General features: G+C 36.3%; 2 protein-coding genes across 14 annotated transcripts in view; one reads left to right on the top strand and one right to left on the bottom strand.

Moving 5' to 3' along the window:
• The window catches only part of Fchsd2 (FCH and double SH3 domains 2), a 311,736-nt gene that overhangs the window by 269,177 nt on the left and 20,324 nt on the right, over positions 1–22,235 (top strand). For all 12 annotated transcript variants that reach the window (XM_087211911.1, XM_087211917.1, XM_087211912.1 and 9 more), the window contains one exon: positions 6,341–6,502. In XM_087211911.1, coding sequence (XP_087068037.1) covers positions 6,341–6,502 — 162 coding nt within the window. The remainder of the gene's footprint in view (positions 1–6,340; positions 6,503–22,235) is intronic.
• Atg16l2 (autophagy related 16 like 2) overlaps positions 11,771–22,235 on the bottom strand; it is a 47,965-nt gene continuing 37,500 nt past the window's right edge. Inside the window, exon 19 of one of the 2 annotated variants that reach the window (XM_087211899.1) lies at positions 11,771–11,924. In XM_087211899.1, coding sequence (XP_087068025.1) covers positions 11,865–11,924 — 60 coding nt within the window. In that variant the 3' untranslated portion in view covers positions 11,771–11,864. The remainder of the gene's footprint in view (positions 11,925–22,235) is intronic. The other variant, XM_087211898.1, reaches the window with a different exon arrangement.

The raw sequence follows: 22,235 nt of genomic DNA, 5'->3' as shown, positions 1-22,235 counted from the left end.
GCTGGGACTACAGGTGTGTGTCTCCACACCTTTCTGGTTTTAAGTTCTTTGTCTTTGTCTTCCTAATTACTTGAGTTTAGCTGCCTTTGTCTCTGATTCCTTATAGTGTAGCTGCCTTTGCCCTTCCAACTGCTGGAGTCTGGCTGTAGAGGTCAAATTACCTTATTAATTTTTCTTTTTTTTTTTTCTATTACCAGGGATCGAACTCAGACCTTGCACTTGCCAGGCAGGTGTGGCACCACTGAGCTAAATCCCCAGCCCAATGCCCTACTAATTTTTAATAAAGCTCATTGAGGCCTTGATCCTATGTTTTCCCTACCTACAGTGCCCCTGTCCCTACACAATCACATAATATCAAGTTGTCTTCCTGTCAATACCAAGAATGGTCACCTAGCTAAGTTGGTAAAATAAGATCTTTCTACTGTAAAGGTTCTTTTTTTTTTTTCCTATTGCATTTAGCAAGTACTAGTTATATCCAGTGGGGTGAATGGGTATTTTGACCTCATGAAATTTTTTAAATCAACTTTATCAAAATACTCTATACATACAATAAAATGTAACCATTTTAACTGTACAGTTCCTCTAAATCACCACCAAAATCAAGATATAAAATATTTCTGCCCCTCCAAAAAGCACCTATTGATGTGTTTTCTCTCTGTCATATAGGTTAGCTTTGCTTTTTCTGGACCTACCTTTAAATGAAACAGAATATGTACCATTGTGATTGACTTCTTCCTTTCACTGTAATGTTTTTGAGAGACAGCCATGCTCTTATATTTGCTTATTCGTTTGCCATTTATAGATATTTGGGTTATTTCTAGTTTTTGACTCTTATAAAGCTTTTGTGAACATTAATGTACAAGTCTTTTTGTGGACATATGTTTTGATTTCTCTAGAAATGGAATTGCTGGCGCATAGCGTAACTGTGTATGTAACTTTAAAGAAACTGCCAACATGTTTTCCAAAGTGCCTATTGTGACAGATGGCAGAGGAATGAGACCACCTAAGCAGGCAAGCAGAAGGCAAGGAGGCACAGACTTTATTCACCTGGGTGCAGGTCAACTGAGGGCAAGAAAGCCATCAGTGGCGAACAAAGAGAAAGCCAGGGATTTTATAGGGGATTTGGAAGGGTTCTGGCTTAGGAAGGGGTCTGGCACGTAAAGGGGTCAGAGCAAATATTTGTGGTTGGGGTCTATGCAGTGGTCACAGCAAATGTGTGGATGTTACCAGGTGACTTGGCACCGGGAAGATGTTATGCTGTACTTTGTAGTCTTACCTCTTTTGTATTTTTGTGTAACACTCCATTCTGTTCTGTCTGCCTGGAGATGGCACCGCCTGTCTCTGATCTTTAGGTCCATGAAAGAGGGCCATATTTTTGCTGAGGGCTGCAGGTTTTGTATCTGCTAAAACTATAGCTTGGAATTAAACAGCATATTCATTAATCCGGTCATAGCCAGATCATACTTGACACCTATACCATGTTACATCCCTTCACAGACATTTAGTATTGTCAGTCTTTAAATTCAGCTATTAGAATGGATATGTGATCCTATTTCATCCTAATTCCAATTTGCATTTGAATGCTGACTGGTGATACTGAGCATCTTTTCATATGCTTATTGACTATTCATAGATCTTCTTTCAGTAAATTATTTGTTCATATCTTTTGCTTATTTAAAAAATTTGAATCAGTCTTACTGAGTTATAACAGTTCTTCAGAGTTGGGGATGTAGCTCAGTGACACCATGCCAGCCTGGCAAGCACAAGATCCTGAGTTTGATCCCTGGGAACCGGAAAGAAAAATGAGTTCTTCATATTTTGTGGATACTACGTAGTTACTCTTTAATTATATGTATTGTAAATGTTTCTTCCAGTCTTTAGCTTGCTTTTCATTATCTAGATTGGAAATTTTTGATCTTGATGAGATCTGATTTATCTATTTTATTTTCTATAGTTAATGCTCTTTGTGTCCTGAGACATTTTTTGCCTGCACCAGTTATGATATATTCTACATTTTCTTCTAGAAGTATTGCTATTTTAGCTGTTATGTTTGGACTGTGATTGTAAGCATTTTGAATTCATTTGTTGAGGTCCAATATGAGTTAAGGGTTATAGTTCCTTTTTTTTCCCCATGTAGATATTCCATTGTTCCGGCACCATTTTTGGAAGTTTATCCTTTCCTCATTACCTTTGCACCTGTGTTGAAAACAAATGATCACACTGTGTGAAAAATCTTTTCTGGACTCCATTCAATTCCACTGATCTGTATGTTTGCTCTTATACCAGTATCACAGTCTTAATGACTTTATAATAAGTCCTGAAATTGGGTAATGTAAGTTCTCCAGCACTGTTCTTCTTTCTTGTTTTTTTGACTGTTCTCGTTTCCATCAGCTTGTCAATTCTATAAAAAAAAGATTTCTGGGATTTTGATTGGGATTGCATTGGATCTGTAAGTCATTTTGAGGAGAATTCTCAACAATATTGAGGCTAGCAATTTATGAACATGACATATTTCTCCATTTATTTAGGCCTTTTTTATTTTCCTTCATAATATTTTGTAGTTTTTGGTCAAAATGATATAGGGCATATGATATAGGGATGATATATAGACCTCCAAATAATATAAGGGAATATTATAACTCCCAATCTAGTAGATGTCTGATAGGCCAAGTTTGTGTTTTCTAAAATCGAAGGAGGAATTCTAGGAACAATGGAAGTTAAGAGTGGGAAGTATTTATGGAGAGAAAGATAGTTTCTGTCTAGGAGAAACATAAGGGGCCCTGGAAAGTAGGTTGCCCCCAGACCCTGCTTCTCAAGGGAGTTTTATAGAGCAAAGCCATGAGGTGAGGCAAGTACAAGGTGGGTCAAAACTGTAGTCCACCAATAGGATTTTAAGTATTGTTTCTTGGGTAATATTGATCCAGTGGAAAATCACAAGGTGGGTATAAGTTGGGACAAAAGTATGGTCAACTAATAAGATTATAAGTATAGTCGCTTAGGTAATACTGATTAAATGGGAAACAAATGGGGAATCATGTCACATAGCAAGCATACATGGGCCAAATAAAGATTTTCCAGAAAGGAATGGGCTAGGGAGATTTTGGTCCCCCACCCAAGGTGATGGATGCCTATTTAGAATATCAATCACTACTGTTCATCCCTTGGGGAAATACATGGGTGTAGTCATTTCTTCTTGTTTTGAAGCCTGACCTTCAAGACACCTCCAGCCACAGTTCTAATGTTCTTATCTTCTGCATTGACTCTCTTGAGGGCCCAGTCCTGTCTGACTGCCTATAATATTTTAACTAACTTAGCCGTCTATAATAAAATGTTTTAGACATATTGTTTATCCCCAAGTTTTTTGTTTTTGATACTATTGAGAATTCTTAAATTTAATGTTATATTGTCTATTGTCAGTATATCATAATAAAATTAATTTTTACATTGGCTTTGCATTTATTTTTTAGTTCTCATAACTTTTTGGTAGAGTCCTTAAGATAGTCATTTTCAATGATTGTGTTTTCTCCCAGTAAAAGCAGTTATACGTTTTCATTTTCAATCCATTTAATTACCTTTTATCCATTTTTCTTGCCTTATTACCCTGGGTAGGCCTTCTAGTAGGATATTAAATAAATGTGGTAAGCGCCAACATCCTTACCTATTGCCTAACTCTAGGAGAAATATCCAAAATTTCCTCATTAGATATAATATTGACTAGATTTTTGCTGTTCTTTATTAAATTGAAGAGAAGTTCTTTTTTTTCTTTACCTGTGAATACAGATGTTGAATTTTGTCAAATCCTTTTTTTGCCATCTATTCGGACATCAATTTTCATTATTCTCTTTATACAAATTATACTATAACTTACATATCAGTATCAGTATACAAGGAAGTTATATTACGATTGGTTTCCTAATGTTAAACTTGTCTTACATTTCTGGGATAAATTACATTTGATCATGATATATTCTTTTTGTATACTGCTATATCTAATTGACTAATATTTTGTTAAGAATTTTTCATGTGTATTCATGAGAGATATTGTCCTATAATATGTTTTTGTTTTTATTTGTCTAAAAATGAACTGCCCATATAAAATCAGGAAATGGTCACAATTTTCACATTTCACAAATGTTCTGTTTTTTTAAGAGGTTTTTTTTTTTCTTGGTCTTTTAAAAATTTTTTCTTTCCTTTTTTGATACCAGGAATTAAACTCAGGGCTTCATGTTTGCTAGGCAGGCACTGCACCCCTCAGCTACATCCCAGCCCCCAACTCCATTTTCTAAGAAAAGAGCTTATGTAAAATTGGTGTTATTCCTGTATTAAATTTTGAAGGATTTTTCTCCTGATTATGGTTCATATGTTTTTCTGCTTTTTAGATGCATACTGTTTTTCACAGAATGCGACAAATTGTATTAAGGAGACCCAGAGAGGAGAGAGCACCTGGGCAGGCATTGTGTGAGCTACAAGGCTCATTTATTTAATGCTCAGGCACCAGCAAGCAGTCTGAGTCTGAAGGGGAGTCAGTGTAGAACAGGCAGAGAACAAAGAATTTAAAGGGAAAAGAAGGGATATTGTCTTGAGGAATTTGGCCGATACAGTAAGGTCACTCTTCTTAGGATAGCAGGTGTCTTGTCTTTGTTTTTCTTTGAGGTTTCCTGTACTTCCACCTTGGAGGGTTGATGGCTCCCAGGCCATTCTTGGTGCTGCCCTCCTGCCTGCCTGGTTGCCACGGAGATGACACACTCTCCAGCCAACATGGTTGCCTTACCCACTGGGTGTGACATGACTGTTTATTAAATGTGTGGATTCTCCTTCTACAAACTATTGAGTGTTATTTTGACTGCAACTAAAATATACACGCTGTACTGTATATCTAGTAGAAGATAGCAGTGTTTAATTCTGGAATTGCAATCTAAGTTTGCAAATACTGTGTCCATCATTTGCTTGGTAAAGTACTGACGAAAATAAATCTCATGAAAACTAGATTACTCAGTGTTGAGAAAATAAAATATACTGAAAACTTTTATTTCTTTGTTTCCCTGCTTCAGCAGTTAAGTGACTTATATTTATGATTTCCAAAAAAGAGCTTCTTGGTTCCCCTTTTCTTTCTTTAACATTTCAGTGCTTTAAAATGCATACTAGAATGGTGACTGGACAATTTGATATTCATATACAAAAGAATAAAGTTGGAGCCTGTTAAACTTAAGAGAGCCAGGCATGGTTCTATAATTCCAGCACACTGGGAGGTAGAGGCAGCATGATCCCAAGTTTGAGTCCAGCCTAGTTAATTTAGCTATTTAGTGAGACCTGTTTTAAAATGAAAAATATAAAATTTGGTCTTTTGAGATAACGTCTTGCTATGTAACCCAGGCTGGCCTTGAACATGCAGCAGTCTTCCTGCCTCAGCCTCTAAAGTGCTGGGATTACGAATGTGTACCACCATGCCTGGTTCCAAAAAAAAAATTTTTTTAAGGGTTGGGGAATATAGCTCAGTGCAAAGGCCCTGGATTCAATCCCTAGGACCTGGGGGTGGGGTGGGGGGGTTGTTGTGGACAGAGGGCCTGGTGTGAACAAAGGCATGAAAGCACAGAGTGTATTGGAAGACCAGTGCATAGTGCTGTGAGAGCATAGGACATGTGGAAAGGAATAGAAGAAAATAAACCAGTCAAATTGTGAAAGCCATTTTACTCCAGGTGAAAAATTAGTTAATTCTCTATTTAGTAGGTAGTCTGGAGTCATAGAAGTTTTTAAGCAGGGAAGTGACATGATGTCATTAATAGGCTATAAAATATGGATTATAGAAGAAAGAAAAAGCCCAAGTATTGGGTAAGAAGGCTACTGAAAAATGCCGTATTTCAAGATATTCTGAGACATAGCTTTATTAACAAGAAAAGAAAGCAGATTTTATGGCACAATCTCTTCCTGTTCCTAAGTTATGTTTGATGTGTCTTCAATACTATGCTTTCAATACTATGCATTTGTCAAGATGCAGAGGAGCAAGGAACTAGGCGGAGCTTAGTGGTACAATGTGTACTTAACATGCATGAGGCCTTAGGTTCAGTCTCCAGCACCCCCACCCTGAGATTAAAGGAATGAACAAGTGAATGAGAGTGAAATATAAGTATACTATTTGCCATTATCAGGAGGCTGAGACTCCTGTTCTTTGTTCATGTTCTCTCCCTCTCCCTCCCCTCTCTTCTCTGCAGAAGAAAAATTAGCATCTATCCCAAGGAAGACTTGCGGGTGAATATCAAGATCATTCTAATTAATAATTGGGGAATAACTTAATGTGAGGAAAAATGGCCTTGATTTCTGACTATTATTTTGGTTTTCTTAGATAATTAAGTTGAAAGCGGAAGCTCGGCTGGACCTGCTAAAGCAGATTGGTGTTTCTGTGGACACATGGTTAAAGAGTGCCATGAACCAAGTAATGGAAGAACTGGAAAATGAGCGGTGGGCCCGCCCTCCCACAGCGACCAGCAATGGCACTCTGCACTCGGTATGGTTTCTTTTCTTGGATATGATGGGCTTTTACTGAAAGCTGCTATTCTTTGACTAGACACAGTTAGCCAAAATTTGAAGAAAAGATAATGGTTTGCTGGTGGTTTGGTTTTCTTCAGCCCATCACTTAAACAGTGCAGAAAAAAGGAGAGGATAAAGCCAGTTTGTTGGGTTTTGTTTTGTTTTTCTACAGGCTGGACAGTGAACCCAGGGCCTCACATATGCTGGTAAAGTGCTTTAGCACTGAGCTATAGTGGGGCTTTTTAGTGTGCCGTGAAGAATACATTATCACTAACTGGGTTCTCAGTGCATGTCTACCAAACTCATAATTCCATTCATGAAGTAAACATGCTTCTTGTCTAAAAGTAATAGAATAGAAAACTTATTCAAGTGTTTCCAAAGTCCTCAGAGGTCTTATCTAGTGAAAATGAATATAAGCACCCAAAGAGTTTTAAAAAAAAAATCTTAAGTGTGAGCCAGCTACAGTGTAACACACCTATAGTCCCAGCTACTCAGGAGGCTGGGGCAAGAGGATCAGTGGAGCTCAAGAATTTGTGAGCAGCCTGAACAACATAATGAGAACCCATCTTTTAAAAAAAAAAGTAAAAATTTAAAGAAGTGTGTGGTGTGGGCTGAGTCCAAAGGTAACCAGTTTCCAAGGGCACTTGCACCCTAGTCACAAGGGGACAATGCAGGTGGAGTTTGACAGACAAAGGCAGGACACAAGCTTGAATTTTCTTACTTCATATTTAGGGTTTTTTCCACTCTGATGTCATTTAGTTGAACTGTAGTTGGTCATATTGGAGATCTGAGTAGCAGAAAAATTCAGTAATTTCTCTGATATTACATAGGAAAGTATATGGTGTATACTAGTCAAGACTAAAGTAAACCCTACCACCTCCCTCCCCATTACCCTTTGTCATCTTATTTCCCTAATGATAATTATCAGTTTGTACTTACTTGGGACAAACTTGAAATTGCTTACTTCTAACTCATCTACCACATTAGAAGAAGTTACTTCTCTCTGAGTTTCTGAGAGAATACAATGTTAATGCCTTCAAGTTCTCCTCCAACTTCAAAATCTCATGGTTCTGTGAAATATTACCAGAAAAGTCCAATACTAGCTAAAAGAATAGGAAAGAAGTTTGCCCCAGGAAGCAAGTGTCACTTGAGATACTTCTTGAAGAATTTTAACCAGAGAGAAGAAGGGCTCCTGAGTGTGAAGGAGAAGGAACCAAATGTGGCTGGTGGCCTGTGGACATCATCAGCTCATATAGAGGTGTGTCATATCCTCTTGAAGGGGGCATTCTGCAGTCTCATCCTGTTTTCCTTTCATCCATACAGTCTTATGGAACCAGTATCCTCCCTCTTTCAGCTAAGAGATTATATTTTGTGGAAGATCTGCTAATACTATGAATAAAAGAGTTACTCAGGTACAAAATAGCTTAATGAGGCCCCCGTGTTTATTTAACCTACTTATAATAACAACACTGAAGTAATTGAGTAAGGAGTATGTCTCTTCACATTGACAGCTGGGTGAGGAACATGAAGCAGAAATACACATTCTGGTAACCAAATATTTTCTTCCATTATAGATGCCAACAAAAGTATTAGTCATCTGTAAAACATGACTGGTACTACTGTTAAACATTAACAGTGTAAGTGAGGGCTGGGGATTTAGCTCAGTGATTCCACCGCATGCCTCACAAGTGCAAGGTCCCAAGTTCGATCCCTGGTACCAAAAAAAAAACCTATGCCTAGTTTACAACCTAGCTTTTGAAATTATGTTAAGTTTACATAAAATTAGAAAATATAATAGTTCCATCCTTTTAACACCACGGGTAGCAATGTGGTGTGTTTCCTTACTCTTTTATTTATTTTCAACTTACAAGTGCACATTGAATGTATTTATGGTATACAACATGATGGTTTGAAAGTTATTCCTTCATTTTACTATTCTTTTTTAACATACTTGTCATGAAGTTTTTGGGGTTTTTTTTTTTTGGTGCCAGGGATTGAACTCAAGATCTTGCACTTTCGAGGCAGGCAAGGCACCACTGAGCTAAATCCCCAGCCCCTGTCATGAGTTCATTTTGCATATTTTTTCTAATCTAACATTCCTTGTCACTCAGTGACCTTCATGATCAACCTTTTAATGTCTGCATAACATTGTTAGAAAGGCATACCAAAATTCATTTAACTATTCTCTTATACATTCAGTATTTAGATTGCCTCTAGATTTTCACTATTTTAAATAATACTTTGAAAAACATTTTTATACATGAAGTTACCCTTCCTTATTTCCACATCTGTGGATTCAACCACAAATCAAAATGAGTTGGAAGAAAACAATCTGTTCTAAACATACAGAAACTTTTCTATTATCAATATTCCCTAAACAATGCAGTATAACAACTATTTATATAGCATTTTAGGTAACATAAGTAATCTAAAGATAGTATATGGAAGGATACGTGTAGGTTGTGTGCAAATGCTACACCATTTATAAAAGGAACTTTTGAGCATCCATGATTTGATCATCTGTAATGGGTCTTGGAACCTATCTTCCTTGAATATGAGAGACAGCTGTACAGACATTCCTTGTATAACGACCAAATTCCAGTCCTGTGACAAGGTCATTTAATGAATTGGTCAATAAATGATGAATTTTATATAGTATGTACATTACAATTTTCACAACAAAGAAATAGTTAAAACTCCACCTTGATGACTGTTTTTATTTGCATAACTCTTACATGCAGTACTGTAATGTATAACAGAACATAAAACTATAGTACTGTATAGTACAGCACAATCAGCAAAAGTTACAGTACTGAATATATAAGGTGTACTGTCCAAAAAAAGACATTGAGAATGTATCAGCAAGACATACAGAACTGTACAAAGAAAGAAAAAAGACGGGTCGTAAGTCCAAACACTTTTTAAACAGGTGGGTCATTAAACAAAGAATACCTGTAGTAGACACCATATTATCAAAATACTTCAATGAAAATGACTTGTTTTTCTTAAGAACACGTGTTCTCCAATAACCTTTCAAATAAAATACAGCAGACACTAACAGATCATCACATCAGCTAGGTTCAGGCAGTATATCCCTCATGTGTCACAGAAGTCAAGGATGAAAATTATTCAGAAAATACAGGATATCTCATGATTTACCAATGATATAGAAAGTACTCATCAATAATCATGATTACAAAACAGATCCAATCCAGATATGATCTTCAGCAAATCAGTAAAACATCTGTTCCTATATTTCCTCATATGCCCTTTCCTGGCATCTAGCAGTTTCGATGAATTCTTCAAGATTACATTGATCACACGGTTGATATTGTTGGAAGCTATGTTTTGAATGTGCAGTTTTGGCTCATTAATGAAGGAGCTTCTGCAAGTCATTGCAACAGACCAAGTGAAATTAAAATGCTACTAATAAAGTATCACAGAAACATGAACCTGCTTGAGTCTGTAAAAATCATTGGAAATGCCAAATATCCTTGGCAGTGAAGCTGGCATTAATGGAACCATTGCTCTGCCTCTGGAGTAAATACCTTGGAGGATAGGAAGACATACGAAGTATGTAGCAAAGGAGCTTACTAGCCAGGAATGTAAGACAAAAATTAAACACATAATCAGAGGGGAAAAAACAAAACAAAACAGAGAGCCAAGAAATAACAGTGATAATTAATTGTTCAATTGTTTCTTGTGGTTTAGAAGTGTATGTATATATATATATATAAAACTCTTGAGAGAATATGTGTACCCATATGGTGTAAGACATTTCTTCATATCAAAAAGGTTTAAAGGTAACATCACTTCTTAAAAGTTTGTTTATATCTCAGAATTTATTTAACTCCAAATGAATCAGTTTTATTATGACCTGTTGGAAGCAAATAATTTTTAGAAGTGACCCCAATAAAAAAAGTGCACTGATACATTTTTCTGCCCCTTTGGCACAGCTGTTCTGCCTGTATCATATATGATCTACCAGTCTCATAAGACCATGCTCCAAATCACTCCCTTCCACATCAAAACTGGCAAATCATAAATTTTTTTGGATATTGAAGCAAAATAAGCTTGTTTGCTCAATGTCCAAAAACTGCCAGCTAGCTTATTTTTCTCCAATATCAGACGTTACAGAAATAATACGTATTTTGAAGACATTTGTCTTTTCATTAATGCTGTGTTTTTTTGTACAGCATGCTTAGTGAATGTGCCTAAAATACAATAGGCCACAGGAAATCCTCTATTAATGACTGAGTTCAGACCTGTAACTAGGTCATTAATTGAATTGGACACTAAATGAGGAATTGTATGTAGTGTATACCTTACAATATTCAGAACAAAGAAATGATCAAAGGAAACTCCAGTTTGATGACTGTTTTATTTGCATAACTCTTACCTGCAGTACTGTAATGTATAACAGAACATAAAACTATAGTACTGTACTGTACAGCACAATCAGTAAAAATTACAGTACTCTATAAACAAGATGTATGAAAAAAACAGGCTCTATAACAAGATGTACAGAACTGTACACACAGAAAAAGACAGCTCATAAGTTCAGCCATTAAATAGGTAGGTCCTTAAATGAGGAATATTTATGTTTATATTTTCCAGAATAGCTTTTCCCCCTCCTAACAAACAGGAGTAGAATTAGTGGGGCAAAAGTCAATAGTCCTCTGAGACTGGTTTATTTTTCTTTCATTTTTTTCTCACTATAGCTGGCACAGCTTTCCTGTCTTCAGCCACTTCCCTTCTGCTATTACACAAAGGCAAATTGACAGTCTGCTTTGTTTTTACAGCCTAAGGGGCTGAGCATTTACAGAGTTGCACAGAAATAAATTGTGACTCCAGTAATTATGAAGATCATGCGGAATAGTATAGTTGAAAGGCGAGATTAAACATCTTTGAGATGGTAGTTTAGTTCCCAGCTGCCTCAGTATTGTCTGTCTGTGCATTCCAATGGGCTTTGTTTTTGATGTATGAAAATCTATTTATTTGCTTGTGCCAGTCCCAGTGAAAAGAAATAATGGATTTTTATAGTGAAACAAATATAAACTACTGAAAATAGTAGACTATGGCTGTATAAATATTTAATTCCTTTCATATTTACAGTATTTCCAAATGGGCAGTGCTCTTTTTATTGAACTAAACTCCATGCTCAAAAAGTCCACACTTTTAGTAAAACTGACATTTCAGATTCCCAATATGATCAATTTAGTTCAATTCAGTAAGCATGTATGAGCCAACCTTTCTCATGACACCCTTTGCTAGGTACTAAGAATTACCAAATGTAGTATGTCTGTCAAGTTAGTGTCCACAGATGAAGACCAGTCTTGTTACTGGATTTTGGTGTGCTGAAGTCTCTTAATAGAGATGATTTCTAGGTTCTTTCTGTCCTGAACAAAGAATTGAATGAAACAAGCGTGAATGGTGACATTTTTAAAGGTAGGGGGAAAAAAACAGGCTCTGCAAAGTGAGCTTGGACCAAGTAAAAGTAGGAAAAAAATGAAAATCAAAATATACCCTACAGCACAGCATAGTGTGGGCTACCAAGAAGAGACACTATAGTGCTTAATGGCAACTGTCCCTTTTTATATTCCCCATGCTGGTGTCACACCCAGTTCATCCTGTCAAAAACCTGCTCAAGTTTTCGCAAGAAGTCTGCATGCAGGGCTCTGAGAATTGTTCTCTACATGTTTCCTGAGATCTTGTCATGCCTCCTTTCCCAGCTAGTTTTAGCCACATCCTATCTTCCTGCTTCAGTCTCATTTACTGACAGGGCCAAAAGGTGAACATTGAAAAGATGTACAGAATTTCACCTCTGAAAAGGTGTCTTCAGCTTTACTATGTTCTTTGACTTTCTGGATAGCCATAGTAACAAGTAGTGCTGATCCAGTCATCCCACTAATGGTTATATATCCAGAGGAAATAAAATGCAGATATTGAAGAAATACTTGCATTCTCATATTTATCACAGTGCTATTCACAATAGCCAAGATATGGAATCAATTTAAATGTCCATCAATAGATGAGTGAATTTAATATAGTGAAGCCCTGGTTCAATCCCCAGTATCACAAAAAAATGGTATGTATATATACAACTGAATACTACTGAACTATAAAAAGAATGGTATTCTGTCATTTATGTCAATATGGGTGAACCTGGAGGACATTATATCAAATAGAATAAGCCATGAACAGAAAATCAAATACCACATGATCTTGCTCATATATGGTATCTAAAAATGTTGATCTCATAAGTAGAAAGTTGAAAAAAATTATAAATACAACCACTAAACAAAAAAAAAAAAAACAGAAGCAAAAGAAAAAAGGTTGAGTGGTGTTCCCAGAAGCTGAGATGGGCTGAGCTTGGTGGCACAGACCTGTAATCTCAGTACTTGGGAGGCTGAGACAGGAGGTTTGCTATGATTTTGAGGCCAGCCTGGGCTACACAGTGAGTTCAAGGCCAGCTTTAACTACATAGCGGGACCCTGATTCAAAACAAAAAAATAAACAGAAGCTGGGATGGTGAGGAGGAAAGACAAAGGTAGATTTTGATCAAAGGATACATAATTACAGGTAAAAGGAATAAATGTCAGCTCTGTTGTGCAGCAGAGTAACTGTAGTGGGTGATATATTTATTGCATATTTTAAAATATAGTTTATAGTCTGTGCTCCATCCACAAAAATGTGAGGTTAGGGCCAGGGATTTAGCTCAGTGGTTCCTGTGCCTGCCTCGCAAGCGTAAGGTCCCAAATTCAATCCCCAGTACCAAAAAAAAAAAAAAAAAAAAAAAAGTGAGGTTAAATAAAGATATATACACATATGAAATCCAGCCAAAACAATAATACTGAGCCAAACAGGAGGCATGCGCTTGTTATCCCACCGGCTACTTGAGAGACTGAGGCAGAAGGATGGTAAGTTCAGGGCCAGCATGGGCAATGTAGTAAGACTTGGTCTCCAAAAGAAAAAACAAGACAAACAGAAAGTGATAATGATAATAATCTCTAAATAGTGGAGTATTGCTACTAGCTTTATTTTGTGTGTAGTGACTTTCTAGGAAATGAAGTTACTAATTCACAGTTTAGAAAACTTATTTCATTAGTTATACTTTCTTTGAAATAAAAATATAAACTTAATTTCTTTTTTTTCTTTTGTTTGTTTGTTTGTTTGAGGGAGGGTCTCCTATTAGTTCAAGCCCAGCCATTTCCTAAAAAAATAAAGTTCTCGATACTGTTTCTTCTTCTTTTTTTTTTTTTTTTTCAGTACCAGGGATCGAACTCAGGACCTTGCACTTGCTAGGCAGGCGTAGCACCACTGAGCTGAGCTACATCCCCAGCCCATTTGATAGTATTTCTTATACATAGTACATGTCAAAAAATATTCATCTGAACCTCAAGTTAAGCAGTTTATTTCAAGTCTACCAGTTCAGTTCAAGTTACCACTCTAAAAAGGGAGTTTACATTGATAAAGGGCATATTAGGGCCAAGGTGCTGTATCAAGTGTATTCATGTATTATCTGTATGAGCAAAATTAATGAATGTAACAATCCTGAGTGTATTTAGAGATGAGGAGATAGACTTGAGGCAATTAAGAAACCCAAGGGCATACAGCTTGTGAGTGAGGAAAGATGATATTTGAACCCAAATGTATCTATCTCTGAAGCCCTGTTCATTTGCATACTCCCTGACTCTGTGGTTTTTCTATTATTCCTCTGACTTTTATCATGATTTATTTTAATTATTATGCACTCTTTTAAAAATCTGTTGAATCAGGCCACCATTCCACCACTACTAGGGGATAGGAGGTGAGCCAATCCCAGCACCCAGGAGGAGGCTCCCCTGCCACCATTCCACCCCTCATAGGGCAGAGGAGGTGAGCCAATCCCAGCGCCCAGGAGGAGGCTCCCCACCACCATTCCACCGCTCCTCGGGCAGAGGAGGTGAGCTGCACAGGCACCAGCAGCACCCCTTCACACACCCTGTGGAAATGAGAAGACACATAAACAAGCCTCAAAAACAGACTTCCAGATCACCTACAGCAACCCCAAAGGGAAACGAGATGGATCAATCTGATAATCAACCACCTGGACTCCCTGAACTGGCAACAAAAGAGGATCTGGAAAAAATGAAATCAGAAATAATTTCTCAGATAACAGCAAAGATGGTGCCCATAGTGCAAAACATGATTATTCTAGAGAGGACACAGATTAAAAAAAAAATAGAGGATCTGAGGAACATGATGGAATCCATAAAACAGATGCAAACAGATTTCCAGGAGATTAAAAACTCCATTGAAAGTCTACACAGCAGAATGAACCAATGTGAGGACAGAATTTTGGATATAGAAGATAAGATTGCAATTAGTGACCAGGAAAAGAAAAATTGCTTTAAAATTGTAAGGGACCACGAGAAAGCTGCTAGACTATGCAAAGAAGAATAACCTAAGACTGATTGGAGTCAATGAAGAAACAGGAGAGAGTACAGATGACATAAACTGTTCAGAGAAGTGATGGCAGAAAACTTCGCAAGCAGGAGAAAAGAACTTGACATACAGATAAGTGAGGCATATAGGACTCCAAATAGCCTTGATCAAAAAAAAAATCTACACATAGACATATAATAGGATTCCAGAAACCCAACAGAAGAACAAAATTCTACAAGCAGTGAGAGAAAAGAAACAAATCACATACAGAGGAAAGCCCATCAGAATCATAGCAGACTTCTCAATGCAAACCCTCAAGGCAAGAAGAGCTTGGAATGATATATTTCAAGCCCTAAAGGAAAACAGCCTCCAACCCAGATTGAAGTACCCTGCAAAACTATCTTTCAAAATTAATGGAGAAATAAGATACTTTCATGATAAAGAGCACCTTAGGAACTTTATGAATACCAAACTAACACTACAAAAAATTTTAGACACTATCCTAGGAAAAGACAATGAGGATCACAACCCCAGGAAGCCCAACAGAATAAATCCGTTGGGCGTACCAAATTAAATGCAAAGGGGGAGATTCCAACAAAAAGAAAAAGTCATAACAAGGCTTTTAAAACTTTGAACTTCATCTCCCTAATGAGTGTATAATTCAATCTTGTTATTGTACTGATTAGTATTTTTCTGATTCTAGTGTTGCACACCTTTCCTTGTGCTGTACTGGCTATTTATCATCTTGTGTCTACTTTTTAATTGGGTTGTCTATTAATGAGCTGTAAGAGTTCTTATATATTCTGGTCTTGGGTTATATGCATTGTAAATATGATCTGTTTAAGGACTACTTTTCATTTTAACGATGTCATTTAAATTTCTAAATCTTGATGGAATCTCATTTGTCAGTTTTTTTCTTTTATACATCATGTCTTTTGTATCCTAGGAAGTTCTTGCCTACCCTAAATTCATAAACATTTTCCCTTATAATTTCTTCTTAAAGTTTTATAGTTTTAGTCTTTCATATTTAGGTTCGTAGATCCTTTCAAGTTATTTTTATGTATGGAAATAAAGGGTTGAGGTTAATTTTTTATATACAGATACCAAGGGTTCTAGTGCTGTTTGCTGAAAACATTATCTCTTCCTCTGCTCTTGAATTGAGTTTATATTCTATAAAATGTCAATGTAAATAATCTTTCAAAACTCAGTGGACCATATATGTGTGGTTCTATTTCTAGATTCTCTGTTTTATTCCAGTGATCTATATGTCTTTCCTTACAGCAACACTGCCTTGATTACTGTAGCTTTAGAAGTCTTAAAATTAGGTACTAAACGTCTTCCAACACTGTGTTTTTTTTGTTTTTTTTTACTTTTCTAGGTCCTTTGTACTCCTACATAACTTTTAAATTTCAATATCCAATTCTTCATTTATAGTAAGTATACATAGACCTCAATTTTTATATATATCTTGTGTTTTCTAATCCTGCTACATTCAAATACAAGTTCTAGGGGCTCCTAAAGATTTCTTAGTATTTTCTCTGTAGATGATCATTTCATCTACATATAAAGATTTTGCTTCTACCTTGCCAATCCTACCCTAATTGTGTCATTTTATTGCCAGACTATTTTGGAGGGGCCTAGGTTTCAAAGTTTAATGCACAGATAAAGAGTAAGCATATCTGCCCTGCCCCACCTGAAGGAGAAAACATTGTATCTTCTCCATTCATACAAGGCATTCTCGCTGGAAATATGGAGTACATGTCTTTAATCTATTGAGAAGGTTCTGTTCTACTTCTGATCTCCTGATAGCTTTTACCATGAACAGCTGTGGAATTTAGTCCAATCCTTTTTCTCCAACTAGTGACAGGATCATATGGCTTTTTTCTTTTCTCTGTTTAAATGATGACTTTTGGGGGTGGATCTTCCAATGCTGAACCAACGCTTCCATCCCTATAACAAAACCACTTTCTACATACTGCCAGATCTGACTTCTAATAGTTTGTTTTGTTAAACAAATTTCTATCTATGTTCATACTTTTTTCTTCTATTATCTTTATCCAGTTTTAGGACTAGCACAATGTTGATTTCCTAAAATGAAGTGAGAAGTGTTCCTTTTCTTTTCTGCTTTAAATGTTTGATATAATTTATCAGTTAAAATGTATATGAGCCTGTTGTTGTCATACAGGTAGGTTTTCAAGCTAGGAATACACTTTCTTTAATAGGTGCTATTCAAATTTTATATTTCCTCCAGAGTTAGTTTCATTAATTTGTCTTCCAAGATACTTCTTAGAAGTTGTCAAATTTATTTCAAGATAGATTTTTGTAATATGCTTCTATATCCTTTTAAATTCTGTAAAATCTGTGGTAATGTCTCCTAGATCTTGATATTGTAATTTTTAAAATATAATTGATATTGTGTAATAGGAAGTAAAGGTCTAAAGGAGCAAGCGAAGTGAGAGGGGTAGGGGAAAGGAAAGAAGGGAAAAGAAAAAATATGAGAAAAGGGAAAAAATGGAAACAAAGTCTTTGGAAATAGGGAAGGGTGGAGGGGGTGAAAGGAGGGCAGGGGAAGGGGAAAAAAATAAGAACAAGATAGTCATGTAATGGTACAAGATCCCAATGATGTATGTAACTGTATTTTATACCTAAAATGTACCGATAAACTTAATGGAAAAAAAAAAGAATCTGTTGAATCATCGTGAAATGTCCTTTTTCCAGTGCAGTTACTGTTCCTGTAGCATCTTTAAGTACTATGTGACCAGTTGACACTAAAATTTCCAAACTTGATTGATATTTTTAACAGCTTATTGAGGTATAACTGAAGTACAGTAGATTGCAGATATTTAAGGTGAACAGTCTGATACATTTTGATATATGTGTACACTAGTGAAATCATTGCCATACTTTTGAGAATGCATAACCATCACTCCCAAAAGTTTTCCTCATTCTCCTGTGTAATCTCTCTTCTCAGTCAACTACTGTCTACTTTCTGTCGATATAGTTACCTTTCCTAGAATTTATATAAACAGAATCATATGATATGTATTCTTTTTTAATCTGGCTTCTTTTCACTCAGCATTTGTATTTTTTTGGTACAGGGGATCAAATTCAGAACCTTGCGCTTCCAAGGCAGGCAGCGGAACCACTGAGCTAAATCCCCAGCCCTCAGCATGATTATTTTGAGAATCATCCATGTGATTCCATATGTCAGTTCTTTAAATAGCTGAGCAGCAATTCATTGTATGGATATACCATGGAGTTTTTATCCTTTCACCTGATAATGGACATTTGGATTGTTTTGGTCTTTTACAAGTTAAATTCCTATGGACATATGTTTTGCCTAGGCCAATTTTTCATTTTTATTTATATTAGTACATGTTTGTGGTACATAATGATTACATTCATTGTGTGAAGTTGGTCCATGTACATAACACATTTTAATTCTTTTTGTCCCCTGACCCCACCCTCCCATCTCCCTTTATTTCTTGGTCTTTACATTTGCAAAAGATCCATCTCCGTTTCTTGTTACCTACCTTTTATTTTGCTCTTTAATTGGCTTTCTCATACAAGAGAAACTATGCGATACTTAAGTTTGTGTGTCTGATTTATTTCACTTAACTTCATGATCTCAAAAAGTGAATCCAGGGCCGGGGATGTAGCTCAGTGGCACAGTGCCTGCCTGGCAGTCGTGAGGTTCTGAGTTCGATCCCCCAGAACCAAAAAAAAAAGTGAATCCATTTTCCTACAAATGACTCAAATTTATTCTTCTTTATAGCAGAGTAGTACTCCATTGTGTATAAATACTCATTTTCTTTATTCTTATGTTAGTGGATATATAGGCAACTTCAAATAATTGGCTATTATGATTGTTCGGCTAAAAACATGGGTATACATATATACTGTAATATGATATCTAACTCTTAAATGTACATTTAAAATATTAAGGAACTGAACTGTTTTTCCAAAGTGGTACCATTTTACATTTCCATCAGTAATGTGCCTGGTTTTCCTACAATTTGTCAACACTTGGTGTGGTTAGTCTTTTTAATTTTTTTTTTAGTCTTTTTAATTTTAGGGATGCTAATGAGTATATAGTAGTATATTGTTATAGTTTAATTTGCATTTCTCTATGTAGAATATTTTTCATGTTTATTTACAACTTTGTGTCTTCGTGGGTAAAGTGTTCGGATCTCTTGACCATTTTTTATTGGATTGTTTTCTTTTTATTGAATTTTTAAAGATCACTTTATATTCTAGTTACAAGTACTTTATTAGACATATTATTTACATAATTTTCCCCAGTCTGTGACTTGTCTTTTTATTTTTTTAACAATGTCTTTCAAAGAACATAACTTCTTTTGATGAAGTTCAACTTACTAATTCTTTTTCTTTTATGAGTCATAATTCCAATGTGGTACCTGAGCAGTCTTCACCTAAGTCAAGGTCATAAAGACTTTCCATGTTCTTTTCTAAAAGTTTTAATGTTTTAGGTTTTATATTTAAATCTGTATTCTAGTCTGAGTTAATCTTTGAATATCAGAAAAAAAATGAATTGAAATCCCAACTACTCAGGAAGCTGAGGCAGAAGAATCGCCAAGTTCTAGGCCAGCCTGGACAACTTAGCAAGACTCTGTCTCAAAATGAAAAATAAAAAGGCCTGAGAATATAGCTCAGTAATAGGGCACTTGCCAGTATACATAAAGTCCTGTGTTCAATCCCCAATACTGCCAGGGTCTCACTATGTAGCTCATGCTAGCCTCAAACTTGTGATGCTCCTGCTTCAGCCTCCCAGTGCTGGGATTATGGGTGTGCCACCACTACACCGGGTTGTCCAGGTTTTTGTTGTTGTTGTTGTTGTTGTTTTTGGTACCAGGAATCAAACTCAGGACACTGCACCTTCAAGGCAGGTGGCAGAACCACTGAGCCAAACCCCCAGCCCGGTTGTCCGTTTTTTAAAAGACTTCTCTTTCTCAGTTGAATTGCCTTTACATCTTTCTCAATTGAATTGGCTTTATATCTTTGTCAAAAAATCAATTAATTAGGCCAGGCATGGTGGCACATGCCTGTAATCTCAGCACTTGGGAGGCTGAGGCAAGAGGTTCACCATGAGTTCAAGGCCAGCCTGGGCTACATAGTGAGTTCAAGGCCAGCCCAAACTGCATAGCAAGACCCCATCTCCCAAAAAAAAAACCCAAAAATCAATTAGTCGTACTTGTTGGGTCTATTTTTCAACTTATTTGGTTTCATTGATTTCTGTCTAGCTTGAGGTCAGTACTTCACTGTCTTAGTTACAGTAATTTTATTATAAACTTTGAAATCAAATAGTGTAAGTCTTCAACTTTCTTCTTGAAGCTGTTTGGGGTGTTCTAAGTTCTTTGCATTTTGTATGTTTTAAAATCAATTTTTTACAAAAGCTTAAGAGTATTTTTATTAGGATTGTGATTTCTTATAGATCAATTTGAAGATGATTGAGATCTTAACAGTGTTGAGTCTTACAATCTGTGAGCATAATATACTTTTCTATTTATTTAAGACTAATTCCTTTCAGCAGTGTTTTGTAGATTTTAGCATTCAAATCTTGCACATCTTTTGTCAGACTTAGCCCTATTTATATCTTTTAATGCTGTTGTAATTGATCTTTTAAATTTCCTATTTATTGTTAACACAGAAAAATATAATTGATTTTTGCACATTGTTCTTATATCCTGCAACCTTGGTAAACTTCTTTTTTTTTTTTTTTTTTTTTGGTACTGGGGATCAAACTTGGGACCTTGTGCTTGCAAGGCAGGTGCCGGAACCACTGAGCTAAATCCCCAGCCCCAACCTTGGTAAACTTAATAGTTGTAGTAGCTTGCTTATAGAGTTCATAGGATTTTCTGTGTAGATAATCAGGTTACCTGCAGGTAAAGACAACTTTACTTCTTCCATTCCAGTTTGCATTCCATTTTTTTTTATTTTGGTACCAGGGATTGAACTCAGGTCCCTCCACTTGGGAGGCAGGTGCAGTGTGCCACTGAGCTAAATCCCCAGCCCTCCAGTTTGCATTCCTTTTTCTCCTTTGCTCTAACATTTGGAATCTCCAGAACAATGCTGAATAGAAATAATGAGAGTCAGTAGACATCCTTGCCATGTTCCTGAACTTAGGGAGAAAGCATTCAGTATTTCATCATTAATATGAGGTTTAGCAGTAGAGTTTTGCAGCTGCACTTTGTTTTTGTTTTTGGTACCAGGGATCGAACTCAGGACCTTGTGCTTGTGAGGCAGGTGGCAGAACCACTGACCTAAATCCCTGGCCCTGCACTTTGTTATATTGAAGAAGCTGTTTCTATTTAGTTTGCAGATAGGCATGGATGTTGGAGCTTGTCCGTTTGTTTCTATTTTTGAGCTCGTTAATATGGTGAATTACACTCTTTGATTTTTCAAATATTAAACCAACTTTACATTCATGATAAAACTCATTTGAGCCTTGATATATGATCGTTTTTATATATTGATTAGCATATTTACATCTCTGTTCACGACAAATACCACTCTGTTTTCTTACCTTGAAATCCTTTTGTCTGGTTTTGGTTTAATGCTTAACTCAGAATGATTTGAAAAGTATCCCCCGCTCAATTTTCTGGAGGCCTTAAGTAGAATTTTGAAGAATTTTTTCACTTTATGTTTGGTACAATTCGTACCAAACAGTTATCTGGGCTTTGAATTTTCTTTGTGAGAGTTTTAAATAACAAATTCTATTTTAGTAGATTTAGGATTTTTCGGGTTATTGTTCTTTTTTGTTTGTTTGATTTGGGTTTGTGATTTTTTAGTTTGGTTTGGTTTTTTGGGACAGGGTCTCGCTATGTAGTCTGTGTGGTCTATGTAGTCTCGCTGTGTGGCCTCAAACTCCTGATGATCCTCCTGCCTCAGCCTCCCAAGTGCTAGGATTATAGGTGTGTGCCACCACACCTAACTCCAGGTTATTGTTCTTCAGTGGACTTGGATAATTTGTCTCTTCTAAGGAATTTGCCCATCATACCATCTAAGTTGCTAAATGTATTGGCATAAAGTTGTTTATACTGGGCCAGGGATATAGCTCAGTGGCACCACCCCTGCCTGGCAAACACAAGGTCCTGAGTTCAATTCCTGCTACCAGGAGAAAAAAGTTGCTTGTACTATTCTTTTACTGTCCTTTGATTGTCTAATCTGTAGTGACATCACCTTTCATTCCTGATACTGCTTTTGTCTCCTCTCTGCTAGAAGTTTATCAATTAGGTGGATCTCCATGGAGAACTACCTTTAGA

Source organism: Heterocephalus glaber, unplaced genomic scaffold, assembly GCF_053883595.1.
Source record: "Heterocephalus glaber isolate CG9 unplaced genomic scaffold, H.glaber_assembly_v1.0 deba00001428, whole genome shotgun sequence".
In the NCBI taxonomy this organism is placed as follows: domain Eukaryota; kingdom Metazoa; phylum Chordata; class Mammalia; order Rodentia; family Bathyergidae; genus Heterocephalus; species Heterocephalus glaber.
The sequence above is the reverse complement of the archived record's forward strand: the minus strand, read 5'-3'. Positions and strand labels throughout refer to the sequence as shown.